The sequence below is a fragment of the Podarcis raffonei genome, chromosome 14, assembly GCF_027172205.1.
Source record: "Podarcis raffonei isolate rPodRaf1 chromosome 14, rPodRaf1.pri, whole genome shotgun sequence".
Classification (NCBI taxonomy): Eukaryota; Metazoa; Chordata; class Lepidosauria; order Squamata; family Lacertidae; genus Podarcis; species Podarcis raffonei.
In genome coordinates this window covers 6,052,349-6,069,214 of record NC_070615.1, presented here as the reverse complement: position 1 = coordinate 6,069,214, position 16,866 = coordinate 6,052,349, and the positions used below count along the sequence as shown (strand labels likewise).

Here is a 16,866-nt window from a genome sequence, read left to right as displayed (position 1 = left end):
GAGCAAAAATGAATATCCATGACTGAAGTAGACAAAAATGTATGAAAGCTAATTTGTCATGTGTACACAAAGAAAAACTGGATCTGTGTCACACACTCCAACCAGGAAGCACCTTTAGTGTTATTGAAATGAGCATGTCTAAGTTCTGAATGTGCCCATTTGAAGCAAATTTGAAAGTTTCAGATTAAGGGAGACAGTATTATTAATAATATTTTTGTCCACAATTAATTTTTGTCCAATTAAAAGTATTATTAATAATAAATATTTTAACCCACAATCTATCCCCTTCAATTGATTATATAATCTGCAACTAAGCACTAAAGTGGTTTGATATTGACTGTGTCTCATCCAAGATATACTCTGATGTGCCCTACAGAACCATCAAAGTTCAGATCCCTTATTCTTCTGCAATTTCCTCTCATTCCTCAACAGTAATTGGCCATCACATTCTGGATTTGATAGAATAGGAAATCATAGCCTAAATGATTGACATCCGTTTCATTTGTTGCACACACTGTTAACTGTGATACAGGGTGTGCCATGTTCTGTTCTTTCATCTGGCTTAATTACTCAATGTATATTGTAAGCGTGAATCTTAACCCTCATGCAGCAATGCTGCTATTCCTGTACTGCACATTGTTAAATGACACGTGCATATGTTTAAGCAGTCTGCCTCTGCGTATTGTGAAGTTTTTTGAGTAAATGTTGGATTTGTGCCAGAACAGAGTTGAGGAAGAAGACATTTCTAACCCCTATAAAAAAGCAGTGTGTGGAACATCAAAAAGAGAAAAAATTGATCTGGTAACACTAGAACGAAATCTATAATTAGACTACAAAGTCACAATGAGCACCAAACAGAAGGAATTAGGGTTGCTTGTCTATTTACTTTATTGGCGAAGATTGGAGAAGAATGATAAGACCGCTAGAAACACAATGCTTTTCTAGCATTTATCATAGAGCTTCATTCAGAGCAATCTGGCTGCAGAAAATATTAGACTGGATATCAAAAGACTGTGTATGCACCAAATGAAGGATCTTGTTGCTTGTCTCATTTGGATTTGGATCTTCAGTCTTTTCCATCTTTCTGATACCAAGAACCCTTCAGTTGAGGCTGGGGTCCTCAACATGGCATCCAAAGGTACACATATATTTGTTACCTTTTCTGGTATGGCACAGCCATTCCTCCCCACCCTCATCCCCTGGAAAATGATTTTCTATCTCTGGTTCCTACTACTTTAACCAATTCCTGATCCACAAGAGGACTTCTTATTCCATGACTGCTAATTTTACTCAAAAGTCTTTGGTGAGGTACTTTGTCAAAATCATTTTGAAAGTCCACCTAATGTCAATGAGATCACCTGACTCTAAAAAGGTTAGTGAGCCAAGATTTGCTCAAAATCAGTTTTATTGCCCTCCCTTTCTGCTCTGGCCAGGAGCCATAGGGCATGGGTAGGCAACCCAAGGCCCGGGGGCCAGATCTGGCTCAATCGCCTTCTCAATCGGGCCCGCAGATGGTCCGGGAATCAGCATGTTTTTACATGAGCAGAATGTGTCCTTTTATTTAAAATGCATCTCTGGGTTATTTGTGGGACATAGGAATCCATTTTTTGGGGTTTTTTTTTTCAAAATACAGCCCGGACCCCCACATGGTCAGAGGGACGGTGGACTGGCCCACGGCTGAAAAAGTTGCTGACCCCTGCCAAAGGACTTTGAATGCCGAGGTAGCTGTCTTGCCCCACTGCTCCTGGATTGCAGTACTGGATTAAGTACTGGATTAAAGTACTTATACACTCCTTTATGCCCCCCTTATTTGAGGCTCTGAAACCAAATTTAAATGCTTCTTAAAATCTAGTAGAGGAACAACATTTGTGTGAGCTCCCTTAACGCATTCAGCCTGGCCAAAAAAGTGAAGAGAATAAGGGTGGAATTATGTTGACCATGTATTCCTGTTGGCTACCAACAGGAATGATTAAAAATAATAGTTATTTCATGAATATTTGGGAGAAGTTATTTTAATTGCTGTTTGTGAATGTTATGTTTTTACAGACCTTTTAACCTATTAGCTTGTACAACAACAACAACACAAATCTCCTGCCTGATTAAAGGACAAGCAACTTTTTGAGTCGATTAAAATTTCCTAGCTGCGTTGTGTCACAAAATAATAATAATAATAATAATAATAATAATAATAATAATAATAATAATAATACTTATACCCCACCCATCTGGCTGAGTTTCCCCAGCCACTGTGGGTGGCTTCCAATCAAGTGTTAAAAACAGTACAGCATTAAATATTAAAAACTTCCCTGAACAGGGGATGTCTTTTAAAGATAGAATAGCTGCTTATTTCCTTCACATCTGGTGGGAGAATGTTCCACAGGGTGGGCGCCACTACCGAGAAGGCCCTCTGCCTGGTCCCCTGTAAGCTCACTTCTCGAAATGAGGGAACCGCCAGAAGGCCCTCGGGTTTTTCTGGAATCTCACCGAGGAATCCCACTTCTGGTTTTTCCCCCAGAGCTCTACGTTTGTCATGAAGAGCGAGACGCCGTTTTAAGTGGAATGAAAAGTTGAAAAACCGATTTATCGAACCCAATAGCCGACTGATCACCCCCCTCTGTCCCCGTGTCCGCAGGAGGCCTGAGGCGCCTCCGCCTCGCAGGAAGGATTTCCTTCGGGAGCCGCTTTGAGGCGCCGTCGACTCGCCTCTCCTTCCCTCGGGGGCCCTTCGGCCGCCTGAGCCAGCGCGCCTCCTCACTCCGCTCCGTCCGTCCGGGCGTCCGAGCAGGCGGGCGGGCGGGCTGGAGGCGGGGAAGAGGCTGGCCGGGCCGGGCGGCTGCCCGCCCCGCCCGCCGGGTCAGGAGGAGGCTGTCAGTGGCCCGTGGCCATTGCGGGAGGGAGGCGGCGCGGGGCGTGTGCGGCGGCGGAGAGAGGAGCGGAGCGAGGCACAACTCCAAGGCGGCCGAGATGTTGCGCTACAGCTCGGGCTTGACCCTCACCACCACCACGCCGAAGAAGCCCGACGGCCAGGGCGGCCCTGCTCAGAGAAAGGTGAGCGGCTTCGCTTGTGGGCAGCCGGGACGGGGCAACGAAACAGCGCACGGCGGTAAAGGGAGCACCCTCGGGCGCAGAGACGGCGACCCCAAAGCGGGTCTCTGCGAGGTGTCGGAGGCAGGGGCGCAACTTACCTCAGGAACAGGAGGCGCATGCGCGAAGCGAGTTCCCTCGGGGTGAAAAAAGGCGGGAAGAAAATCGAGGCGAAACCTCGGGGGAAATGGGATGCCTTCCTTACACTGTTTTGGGCTTGGGTGCCTTGAAGGCAGGGCCCCTGCCCTCTAGGGGTTGCTGGACTCCAACGCCCATCAGCCCCACCCAGCATGGCTCATGGGGTGCTGGGGTCCAGCAACATCTGGAGGGCTGCAGGTTGAGGAAGGGCAGGCCAAGGTGGTTTTGTTCTGTACCCCTTACCTGCGCCAAGATGCCCTTGCTCCATAGAAGGGATAATCTTGCTTTACCCTAGAATCATAGAATGGTATGGTAAGGTAAAAGGTAAATGGTTAAGTCCAGTGAAAGGCGATTATGAGGTGCGGCGCTCATCTCTCTTTTGGGCTGAGGGAGCCGGTGTTTGTCCGCAGACAGCTTTCCGGGTAATGTGGCCAGCACGACTAAACCGCTTCTGGTGCAACGGGACACTGTGACGAGTGCCAGAGTGCATGGAAATACTGTTTACCTTCCTGCCACAGTGGTACCTATTTTTCTACTTGCACTTGTGTGCTTTTGAACTGCTAGGTTGGCAGAAGCTGGGGCAGAGCAGTGGGGAGCTCACCGCCATCGTACAGATTCGAACTGTTGACTTTCCGATCGGCCGGCCCAAGAGGTTCAGTGGTTTAGACTGCAGCGCCAGGGACCACAGGGGTCATCTTCTAGTCCAACCCCCTGAAACACAGGAATATTTTGCCCCACGTGGGGCTAGAACCCACAAGTCTGAGATTAAGCGTCTCATGCTCTATGGATTGAATTATCCTGCATCATAATATAGTTACTTTCAAAAAAAGAAAAGAAGTAGTAGAATGTATTGGTCCCTCACAACAGCTTTAAGATGGAAATATGGATATTGGTGTATAATATGTTATGCCTTTTGTGGAGAAAGTGGATACAGATAAGTTTCCCCCTCTCTTTCAAGACACGCCTTGCCTCAGATGGCACAAACCAGACTCTGGCTTCTTTTTGTTTCCAGGCTTGAGCAGTGGGAGGAGCGTCTTAGGACTTCTGGCCCCAGAACTCTGCTGTTTCACATTAAACGGTCTATAGCTTGTTTTAAACTATATTTTATATGACATACAAAGCAGGACGCTGTCACAAGGTGTGCTGATGGTCTGTGGCTCAGATGGCTTTGAAGGGCAATTTGACAAATTCACAGAGGCCTAGGAGGAAATGCCTTATTTATTTATTTTATAGAAATATTTATATACCACTATGTGAAAAACCAAACCAAAGCCCAAAGTGGTTTACAGCAGTAAAACAAAACCGTACAATAAAAACCATATTAAAATGTTAAAAACAGAGATCAATTAGCCATTGCGGAGAGAGGCATTCTTAACTGTTTGTGTAGGCCTGGGGGAATAGAAAAGTTTTCAGTAGGTGTTTAGAAGTTGGCACAGAAGGTGTCTGCTGAATCTCATAGAGTGTTCCACAGGGTTGGGCCTGTGACACCAAAGGCTTGATTTCTCTTGTCAACTGAGCGTTGACAACGATGCTCCTGTAGGTGATCTCAATGATCGAGCTGGGATATAAGGGTGCAGGTGATCCCTGAGGTAACCTGGACCTAAGTTGTTTAGGGCTTTGTAAATTAATAATAGATGGATGACCATTTGGAGCCTCCAAACTTGAAGCAGTCTACTACTGATTACCAAATACAAGGGAGCAACAGTGGGGGAGCATTGTTGTCTTCATGCTGCGCTGGTGGGTTTTCTTGAGGCATCAGGTTGGCTGTTGTAGGAAGCAGGATGCTGGACAAGACGGCTGGATTCACCATGGTCTCATCCAGCATGTCAGTTTCTGAGCATGTGCAGACTGCTCTGCCTTCTTCCGAAAGGTACCATTTTAAAGAAATAACAATGAGTCAAACTCAGAATTTTGCATTCTCTCTCTACATTTATTCTGGCAAAGAAACAAAATAATGGCCATTCCTGTAAAATTTTGGCTTGTTGGCAACCTCCCCTAAAATGTAGAAGGTGTAAACTATGTGTTTGTAGAGAAAGTAATTTACTATGGTTGGCATGGGTGTATCATTGAAGAGGATTAACCTCAAAGGTCAGCATATATCTAAGGAAGTATACATGAATGCATGTGAGTTGGCTTGAGAAACCTGCTAAGTGGCTGCAATCCAGGATCTATTGCAGCATCACTGAAGATGTTTGGATTCGAGAGTCTGATTCTGTGCTATTCCAAAGTGTTGCTTTGAGCAGCTGATGTGGTTGGACCATCCTGGTGCCATGCAAATATTTTATTAATCTGTGTTGTAGTGGATTATGTGCTGGACTTTGGTAGGGGAGACCTATGCTGGAATCCCTGTTTAATGATGAAGCTCACTGGGTGCCCTTGGGCCAGTTGTGTGCTTTCTCACTTTTACCTATCTCAGAGGACTGGTGTGAAGATAACATGTGCTCTCCATCTTAGGCCCTTTGGTGGAAGAATTGATTTAAAAAGTAATAATGAAAAGGATCTGTGTACTGTAGTTACATTTTTAGTTCCACCCTGAAAGGCATGAACCCAGTGTCACTAGTAGCCATTGATTGAGCTTTCCTTTATGTAATTGTCTAAGCCCATTTTCAAGTTGTCTAAGGCTGTGAACACATGACTGCTTTCTCTGGCTCCAGTGCGCTCCCAATGCTAATGTTTGAATCTGAGTATGTATGACATTAGTCACAATGCATAGGCTTCATATAGTTTGTTGAGAAATATTGCTGTTTGATACATTTTCCCTCAAACTAACTTCCATCTGATTTGAAAATGTAAACTCCTGTTAAGATGAGGTGTGTACATTTTAGATATCCATTGCACATGCGCAGATGACAGCACATGCACAGATTATGGCTTTACTGAATAGGAGTTTGGTGTGTGTGTAAGTAACAAAACAGGTAATGGTGTGTTCTGCAAGTAAAAATACAACTTGAAATGCAGCAAGGGGGAACAACTTTGCTGCATTTTAAGGCCAAATGTGAACATAGCCTAAACCAGTGACCCATCTTGCAGTGATAAATTCCACCACACATACCTTAATCTGCGTGTCTCTTTTACTGTCTTGGTCAAAGAATTTGGAGGGCTGCCTTTAGCCTTCTGAGAGAAGTTACCCAAAATGCGCCTGTTCAGTAAAGCAAATGTAAAATAAATTGTTAGTTAAAAGTACTTTGACTACTGTAAATTTTCTCCAGAGTTACTCATTCCTCCATTATGCATCCATACTTCTGGATTCATATCAAGGTAACCTGACCACAGCTGCAATCCTATTCCCCCCCCCGCCCCCCGCCCCTGACTTAATGTGACTAGAAATGCAGAAGTGTTGGGTTCACAGCACATTTTTAAACCTGATTGGATTTAATTTGTACCTGTATGCTTGAGAATGTTTGCTTATGATGTGTGCCAGGTACAACACATTTGTTTTGTTGAAGCATCAGTTTATTATTTTTAGTGTGGTCCAAAATACGTACAGTATTTTCCTGAGTCTGAAGAGAAGTTGGTTGTAAGATTGACATTAACAGAGAATGGTCAGCATAGAGGCATTAGATTTAGCTACTAAGAGCTTGGGTCCTTCACCAAGAATGTTGTTATTCATACATTATGGGTTTTTTTAAGTGTGTACCTAAGAAGTTTGAAGTGGAAACAAGCAGGAACTAGAGGGATAAAACTTGTGTTGGCATAAAAGTGTATCATGTGTTTGCACACTCAGGAATCTAGGCTTGGTTGTAGCTCTTTGTGAAGTGTGCTTCCAGAAATAAACCCAGGTTTGCTGCTGCTTAATGAATGAAAAGGCCCGAAAGGAATGAGGTAACAAGGATGATGTTGCTGCTATCTTGGATACTGGCAATTATCACTTTGAAACATTAACTAAAACTATGTAAATTATTTCTGAAATGTTTCATAAACCAGATTAAGATCTTGACTCTTTAATGCTGTGTTAAAACACTGGTAGATCTAATGAAAGGGCTGTTAAAACAGTCATCCTCCTCTAAATAGTTTTTCCACTAATTTGATAGTGTAGGCTGTTATCATTCCAGGATGCACATTCTTTGTATGCTGTAGGGGACAGAAAACTGAGATCAGCTGATAACACTTGCTATTACAAAGCCATTATTATGTTTTGGAACACTTGCTATCTCTATTCATGTAGCAAAGCAACACTCATAGGTTCAATTTTAATAAAAATAGTGGAATGTTAACACGTCTCATCAGTAACGTAATGTCAAGCAAAATTTGATCCCAATAAGCCTTAATATTGGGGCAAGAAAACTCAGACCTAGGAGCCAAATGTGGCCCTTCAGGCCTTCCAATCCGGCACTTGCAATTCTTTCTCCTCTACATTATCTCTTTAGTCACAGCCCCTCTCTCCAGTCCACACCACTCAATGGCCCTACTTTGCACTGCCCTTTAATGTCTTTGCCTGGAATATGTCCTTGAACTCTCAAAATGCCTCTTGCTTATTTGGATGGAGGACAGAGTGAGCTTTGTGAATGTATGTGAAAACTACTTACAGTACAGTGGTAAAATTTCCATTCATTGCTCTTCCCGCTTTTGCTTCTGGTCTCACCCACCACTGGCATGTTGCCCCTTGGAGGCTGTCTAGAAGGGAATTTAGCTGTCAGTGTGAAAAAGTTCCTTCACCCCTATCTGTGTTATTTTATGTAAATATGTAATATGTAAATATTACAGCAGGGGTCAGCAAACTTTTTCAGCAGGGGGCCGGTCCACTGTCCCTCAGACCTTGGGGTGGGGGGGACAGACTATATTTTGAAAAAAATATATGAACGAATTCCTATGACCCACAAATAACCCAGAGATGCATTTTAAATAAAAGCACACATTCTACTCATGCAAAAACACGCTGATTCCTGGACAATCCGCAAGCTGGATTTAGAAGGCGATTGGGCTGGATCTGGCCCCCGGGCCTTAGTTTGCCTACCCATGTGTTACAGTATCACAATATGTGTTCTCAGTTCCTTTTATTGTGTCTTGAAAAAATATACTGACAACCATTTCAAAATGTTTGCTCACCAAAGTGAAAGCAGTGAGAAACTACGTTTTTCAGAGGAGTAAGACTGCTGTGTGATTTTTAATGTATTTTCTCTGGTATACTGTAATTAACTTTCCCCCCACCTAGTTCAGTCTCTATTTATAAAAGATGAAAGACTCATCATTACCAACAATGGAGGAATGGTTATTAAAATTATTAGACTTAGCTGAGATGGTGAAATTAACATGTTTAATCAGAAAAAAAGTCATTGTTAACATTTACTAAAGACTGGAAGCCTCTCATAGACTTTTTGCGTGAAAAAGAAATAATGACATTTGGATTTAAAGGCTGAAGTTTATAGAAAGTAGTTGTGCTGGGTGTTATATTGGAGTGGATGAATTGAATAATGTATATATATAGCTGACAGAAGAAGAATGGGGAGTTCGTTAGTTTCTTAACTTTATTTTTCTCTTTCTCTGTTTTAATCCTTCTATCTCTCTCTCTTCTTTTTTCCTTTTCTTTCCATCTTTTCCTCTTCTTTTCCTCTGGATCTATGTTTTTATTTTACTTAGATTAACTTTTTAGTTTGGAGAAAAAGGTATTTGATAATTATCTTTGTATCGCTCTTTATAAAAGCTAATAAAATTTATTCAATTTTTAAAACAAATTTGCAAATACCTGTTGTCCATGAGAATATTGTTATAGTAATAATTCCATTTGCCATTGAATGAGTTTGACTTATGGAGAAAACTGTTGCTTGTAGATAGCCCTGCTTTAACCCTCCCTTGTCTTTCAACAGTATTTAATAATTTCTGTTATAAAAACGTCTGTTTTTCTTGTTCCCTGAAGTAAACAAGCTATCCCTTAGAAAGTTACTTTTCATTCTTTTCACAAAGACAGTAATGTTTTTAATATACTGAAAGAAGAGCTTTGTCTTTCTTCTAGGCAAACGTGTGTCGGCTACGCTTGACCTTGCCCCCCGAAGAAAACTCGCTTTCTCAGGAAATTAAAAATAAGACTGAAAGGACAAAAAAGGTAAGTTAACGAAATTTTGCTGATGTTTGCTTCACCCTGTAAATATTAATCCATCTAAAAAAAATTCAGATGAGTCTGTTGGCATGCACTGAAAAAAAGTTCTAGAAATCTGCACTACACATCACAGATTTTGCAAATGGAGTACATTTTGGTGCTTTACAAAATTACCAATTGTTTTATTGGAAGGCATGCCCCCCCCCCGTTCCTTTTTGGGCAAAACTAAGACCAAAGTGCATATCCATATTACATTGTTCACTCTTTTTAAAAAGCACGCATAAGCTGGCCAACTTTATTCTGAAGGAAAAGGAAGCAGAGCTGCAGCAGGACATGGGAACTAGGTGGTTATGCCAATGGAAATAGTGGGTTTTAAGGAGGAATGTGAAGTAAGTAAGACTTACACCTGTGTAATGGGAGCAATTCTAGGCATATGAAAGAGCAAGGGAGTGAGGGTAATTGGTTTTAAGACCTAGGATTCAGAAGTGTTATGGCTGTCTTAATAGTGGGATTTGAGTCACCGCTAGTTCAAATGTGGTTAAATCATGAATCTACTAGTGACCTTAGAGAGCTATTGTTCTCTCCGCACCAGTCCCTGACTAGAAATGTGGGGATAATGATTCTATAGTATAGAACTGTTGTAAATATTACAGAATGTTAATACAGTGGTACCTCGGGTTACATACGCTTCAGGTTACATACGCTTCAGGTTACAGACTCCGCTAACCCAGAAATAGTACCTCGGGTTAAGAACTTTGCTTCAGGATGAGAACAGAAATCGTGCTCCAGGATGAGAACAGAAATCGTGCTCCGGTGGCACAGCGGCAGCGGGAGGCCCCATTAGCTAAAGTGGTGCTTCAGGTTAAGAAGAGTTTCAGGTTAAGAACGGACCTCCCGAATGAATTAAGTACGTAACCAGAGGTACCACTGTATGTTACATGAGCATGAAGTATTATTATTTACACTTATAAATAGTAATACATAAATACAATGATCCAAAATTAAATATAACAATCCCAAAACATTCTACAGCAAAATATAAAATCATCATAATAAACAATATTCTGATAAAAGCCATCTACTTAACTGCTCAGAAAAGCCAATCTGTGCCCCCAGCTCAGTCAGCAATTTAAAAATTCCCTCCCGTATCTGTGTTGTCTCTAAACATTAATTAAAAGCTGTGAATTCCACGATTCTTCTTCAGATGTGGCTGCAGTGCTGTGTTGTCAGATAAGTGCTGTGCTACACATTCTGCTGGTGTTGGCCAGTTGACAGCTGTAAATCCTCAGAGTTTACAGTTAGGGCCCTGACCAGTGTTAATACTGTAGCATAAATTTTCAGTCAGCATCTTCTGACTTTTTGGGCACAACTAATTGCAACTCAGAAAATATGTAATTAGGATCTTGGTAATTAGGATTTCCTGTGGGAGCTCCGATTGGATCTGGGGGAGGTTTTTGGTTCCTACCCCTACTTTTATTCCTTGTGGTGCTTTCCTGGTTTAAATCCTCTCCATCTGTCCTTTGCCCCATGGGAAGAAACATGTAGGTGTCCATATGCACCTGTATGCATTTCCCTGCAATGAAAAAAATAGTAGCTGGAGGGGTGTAATTGAAACTGGGGTGCATGAAGGAAAGAGTTAATCCTACACTCATAGATCCAGTGTGGGAACTTGTGTATAAGAACTTTTATATGCAGAAATGGGTATGGTGCTGAATGTGCAAGGCACAGGTGACACACTTCTCTCCCTGCCCCCATGGCCTTCGTTGCAAAGTGAGGCTCACAAAGAGGTGAAGCAACGTTAAAAGCTTAGTAATAGCTCTATTATCATCACACCCACAATTTCACGAGGCCATATGGAAATAGCTGTGCTCTATAAATGCCAAGGTAGGTTTTGAAATGGGGCTGGGCTTCATTCTTTTGAGGCACAGTGTCAGGCTGGTGGTTCAGTGGCACTAACTGGATGACCCTGCCAAACAACTGTTGTAAGCTGATCAGCACATTTTATTTAACCATTACATGCCTCATTGTCTTCATGACTAAATGTGTTTTGTGAGATGCCAGAGTTGTCTGTGATGGAAGACAGCCTTGCAAATAAGTTCGCAGAAACTACTAGCTCAGATAAAACAATGACTAGCTTGTCTGTCCATGTAAATGTGTCACAACAACAGCCAGGACAAAAAAGAACCAGCTTTCTTTCTCTATAAAGGTAAAGGTAAAGGTACCCCTGCCCGTACGGGCCAGTCTTGACAGACTCTGGGGTTGTGCGCCCATCTCACTTAAGAGGCCAGGGGCCAGCACTGTCCGGAGACACTTCCGGGTCACATGGCCAGCGTGACAAGCTGCATTTGGCGAGCCAGCGCAGCACACGGAAACGCCATTTACCTTCTCGCCAGTAAGCGGTCCCTATTTATCTACTTGCACCTGGGGGTGCTTTCGAACTGCTAGGTTGGCAGGCGCTGGGACCAAGCAGCGGGAGCGCACCCCGCCGCGGGGATTCAAACCGCCGACCTTTCGATTGGCAAGCCCTAGGCGCTGAGGCTTTTACCCACAGCGCCACCCGCGCTCTATGCTTGTCACCAATTCTTATTTGCCATGGGCAAGAAGTTACTAAAAAGCCACATAGGCCAAGCTAAATGTGATGAGGCAGCAACATTGTTATCCACTAGTCTGGCCTGTGAACATATGAAGGGTTTATGTGTTGTTTGCTTTTAACATGAAATGGAATGTGTGGGAGGCAGAGCCATAGCTGGGGGAGGGGAGGCTAGCCATATTTTTTGCCCCAGGTGAAGCCTCCATAACGGCGTGATTGAGGCTCCGAGCCTGTATCTGTGTGTATGCAAGTGTGTGTGGTGTGTGTGTTTGTTCGTGCACATGCGCCAAGCTGGATCTTTAACCTGGGTGAAACTTGCCCCTGCCCTTGTCTTACCTTTTTGTGCTCAGTTGCATCTAGGAATATTCTCACTGGTCTTCTCCCCAATATTTGAATGTGTCTTTATATTTTATATGTGTTGTGAGGCACTTTGTAGAGCATGGTTCTTAAAAAAATGAATTGAAAATCTTGTTAATTAATAACTCATTTCTGGGGATGCTGCTAAGCTGGAAGAAAATTGTGATTTTTAATAAAGGGTGGTCTAAATATAAAATGAATAAGAATGCTTTGAGTAGCAGAGTGCTAAGGAAGGAAAGGGGGGCAGTTTTGTTCCATTTCATGGGTTGGGGACGGGACAGGACACTAATTTCTGTTTCTGGGAGAAAAGCAGTAGAGAGGTAGCAAAAAGGGCAGAGAAAGATACCATTGTTTTATGTATGCTTAGTGTGACATTGCTAAAGAAAGTGCAGTGGCAGTTACTAGCGCATAAAAAGATATGCCTTTGCTCTGCTTAATATCTGCTCTTGAAGAATTTAGTTTTTTAATAAGGCAAGGCTGGGAAGCTTCCTCTAAAACCTGTTTCAGTTATTGCCAAGTACATGTTCACAAATGTTCTAAAGCTTATATGCCTCATTTTGAACAGTATTTTTCAAAGCTTGTGGCTTGAAAGCTAACTCTCTTCCATTGATTAGTTTTTTGTATGTCAGTGATTGTAAGCATAGAACAAGGCTTTTGCTTATTTTTCCAAGCTGCAGCTCAGCTGCCTTTATATTTGTAGGTATCTGAAAACTCTGTTTGTGATGTGGCATTGTGTCTATAAGAGTGATAAAGAAAAATGTTAACTTTGGATGTGGGTCTTCCTTTCCCGCTTCTTTGGCTCAGGGCCAGCATGATTTTTAAAATGTAGATGTAAGCTAATGGGCATAGTTGGAAAGCTTTCACAATGGCCCTTATGGACTACTGGCTGTATTTGCATATAAACCATGGTTTCTTTTAGCCATGGTTTATTCAATAACCTATAAGTCATTTCATAGGCAAATTGGTTTGTTTCAACAACAACAACAACACCCCATCCATCTGGCTTGGGTTTCCCCAGCCATTCTGGGTGGCTTAGAGCATATCTAAAAACATAAAACATCAAGTGTTAAAAACCTCCTGAAACAGGGCTACCTTCAGATGTCTTCTAAAAGTTGTTTAATTCTTTATCTCCTTGACATCTGAAGGGAGGGTGCCACTACCAAGAAGGCCATCTGCCTGGTTTTCCAGCTACTGATGTCTCATGCTTTTGTAAGTTGGTGAGTGTCTGGGATGAGGTGGACAAACAAGCCATGGTTAAGGAATGCTGTTGGGTTTGGAAACAAACCACATTTTGTTAATGTTAAAACTAACCACATTTTGGCTTAACAAACCATGGGTTAGCATTACGTGTGAACCAGGTGACTGTCAAACATTCAGCACTCAGGGCAGCAGTGAAAGTCTTCCGAGGGATCAGTAACTAGTTTAAAATATACAAAAGAGGAAGGGATCAACGTTGGTCCATAGGAAAAACTCACAAATCCACATTTGGGCAATACCTTTATTAAATCAATCAAAACGTTACAGAAAAGTTTACAAGTTTCAAGTTTTCCAGAACTCTTAATCAGTCTAGATGGTAAACAAAATGTGGGGAGGGGAGAGAAGAGAAGAAATGGCAGATGTTGGAAGAACAGGAAGGGCAGAATAGGAATAAACAGGCACATTTCACAATGGAGGGAAGTAAACAGCAGAGTTCCCATGGGATCTTAGTGCTAAGGCCAGTGCTATTCAACTTAGAAATGATCTGAAGTCAGGATTGTAGTGAGGTAGCCATTGTGCTGGGCTGAATATCCTCAGTTTTCACCAACTTCTTTGGAAAGAGAAGGGACCTGTAGTACAATCTTATACATGTCTACTCAATAGTAAGTCCCATTGGGCAGAATCCAAGTAGATAGATCTGGTAGCACATTGATTTTCTTGCACAATGGCACTTCCCCTTCCTCTCCTCTTCATGTTCCCCCCACCTCTCCAGATCCCCTCTGGAGGGTTGGAATAATCCCCAGAACAGATATAGGGGCCATGGGGAGGGGGGGGGGAAACTGAATGTCATTGTGCAAGCAATGGGCACCCCTCAAAGGGGTACTACCTTTGAGTTCAATGACTTACTCCAAGGTTATTGCGTATAAGGATTGCAGCTTTAAGCAGGATAAATGGCAGTCTACTGGACTTTTGCAAAACCTAGGGTTTCGACATGGAAAAGTATGATTTCTAAGGTGTGCTGTGCAAGAAATATGCCTGTGTTTGATTTAGCACACACATCCTTGGAAGTTATTTCCTGACAGATTTCCCCCTGTTTGTTACTCCCTGTCAGCGTTCAAAACTCCCATTGTTCTAGTTGCATTTTGCAACAGGGAATTTCATTAGCGTGAGCAGTTTCTGATCTCTGAGTGCAGTACTGCACCTAAGATTTCAGATTAAAACTGCAGAGTGGAAGGAGCTTCCTGCAGCCAATCAGAAGCCGCGCTTTGGTTTCCAAACGTTTTGGAAGTCGAACGAACTTCTGGAATGGATTCTGTTCGACTTCCGAGGTACGACTGTAAAAGGTGAACACTCTTCATGACAGTACAGTGGTACCTTGGTTTAAGAACAGCTTAGTTTATGAACAACTTGGATTAAGAACGCTGGAAACCCGGAAGTAGGTATTTTGGTTTGTGAACTTTGCTTTGGAATAAGAACATGTTTTGCTTCCTGTTGAGTGTGTTCCATTTGTAAATTGAGTCCCCCACTGCTATGGGAAAGCACACCTTGGTTTAAGAATGCTTTGGTTTAAGAACGGATTAAGGTAAAGGTAAAGGGACCCCTGACCATTAGGTCCAGTTGTGGCTGACTCTGGGGTTGCGGTGCTCATCTCGCTTTTTTGGCCGAGGGAGCCGGCGTACAGCTTCCGGGTCATGTGGCCAGCATGACTAAGCCGCTTCTGGCGAACCAGAGCGGCGCATGGAAACGCTGTTTACCTTCCCGCCGGAGTGGTACCTATTTATCTACTTGCACTTTGACGTGCTTTCAAACTGCTAGGTTGGCAGGAGCTCACCCCGTCGCGGGGATTCGAACTGCCCACCTTCTGATCGGCAAGTGCTAGGCTCTGTGGTTTAACCCACAGCGCCATCCGTGTCCCTTTAAACCAATGTACCACTGTACTAATATAGAGCATCCCCCCCCCATTTTGTGCATGTGGGGAGAATGTGGCACTTAGAATTCTGCCAGAACTTGTTGTTCTGTGTGCAGTCTTCAAGTCCTTGGAAAAGTACATACTTCTAAAACAGTTGTTCCCAGTTCAAACTACTTTGCTCTTTGGTATTTCACAGAAATAATTCTTGAATGTTTCAATATGAATAATGAGGGTAGGGGAGTGGTTGATACCAAAGCAACAAAGGAAATATTTAACCCAGGAAATGAAAAACTGTTTTTCAGTGTGGCGACACACCCATTTCAAATTGCATATGCTTGCTCCCCCTCCTTTCAAAACAAAACAGTGTATTTTTATTGATGAGTCAGAATTCTGAGGCAGTCTGGTCATACACATGTATTACAACGTGACTTTATGTAATTATTTGACACTTTAGGCTATATACTTAAATTGGTTTTAAAATGCCTCTGTGGATGTGAACCATTTAGCGCAAGGGCTGCAAGAAGTTACTGGTTATTTAGATAGATGATCAGTACCAAGCTTAATTGACCTTTGTAGTCGCCATCTCTATTTTCCATGGGATTTTTGGAACCCTAAAAATAGAATTCTAAAAGCACTTACTTGAAAATATACACATAACTATTCTTAATTGAGTTCACAATGGTGAAGGAACGCATCCAGTATTTGGGAATTGTTAGCTGCTCCAGATTTGTTAAAATATTTTGAAATTCAGAGTGACTGTAACACAAGTTTGTTTATTTTTATATAGCAACTCTACCAGGTTCCCAATGGATTGTCTGCAGGGAACTTATCGCACGGTGTGGTGTATGGTGTGGTGCGTAGATCTGATGATAATCATAACAAAGAAATGGTGGTTTATGGATGGTCAACTCAACAGCTGAAAGAAGAAATGAAATATATAAGAGATGTGAGTTGAATTTTCTGTACAGGATGCTGTTCATTAAAAATAAAAATAGGATTTGTTATATTGGATTTAGTTGGTTATCACTAGTGCTTTTTTCTAAAAAAATTTTTTAGGGGTACTCTCATTTTCCTACTCATATTGAAATACTGCCCCTCAATGAGACCAAACTTAGATTCACAAAATGTTTAGGGGTATGCATCTCCCCTGCTTCCCCCCCGAAAAAAAGCACTGGTTATCATTATAAATAGATCAATATGTTTGGGCTGTGGAAATGATAATCTACACAGAACTGGAAGCAAGATTCAATATTTTGATTTATATATTTTATTTTCTTAGGTGAGATTAACATTGGAAAAAGTAAGAAAGAAAATGTATGGCGAATATGATGAAATGAAACGCAAAATCCAAGAGCTTACAAATGAACTGGCAGTAAGTACTCATGTACTTTAAAGATGGCAAAATTGATAAGCTTAATAATTACTGAATTCTCAGTACGTTGATGCTGTTTAGGTGGAATGAATAAGAATATTTTATTCCCATCAACATTGGATACAGCATTGGTCTGATGCTCAAAGATGGTTACATTTATAAAACATGAATAAGTCAGAAGCAAG

General features: G+C 42.1%; 1 protein-coding gene across 1 annotated transcript in view; it reads left to right on the top strand.

Moving 5' to 3' along the window:
* The first annotated feature begins 2,789 nt into the window (after positions 1-2,789).
* MYZAP (myocardial zonula adherens protein) overlaps positions 2,790-16,866 on the top strand; it is a 49,313-nt gene continuing 35,236 nt past the window's right edge. The window contains exons 1-4 of the mRNA XM_053365400.1: positions 2,790-3,048; positions 9,173-9,262; positions 16,097-16,255; positions 16,589-16,681. Coding sequence (XP_053221375.1) covers positions 2,965-3,048; positions 9,173-9,262; positions 16,097-16,255; positions 16,589-16,681 — 426 coding nt within the window. The 5' untranslated portion in view covers positions 2,790-2,964. The remainder of the gene's footprint in view (positions 3,049-9,172; positions 9,263-16,096; positions 16,256-16,588; positions 16,682-16,866) is intronic.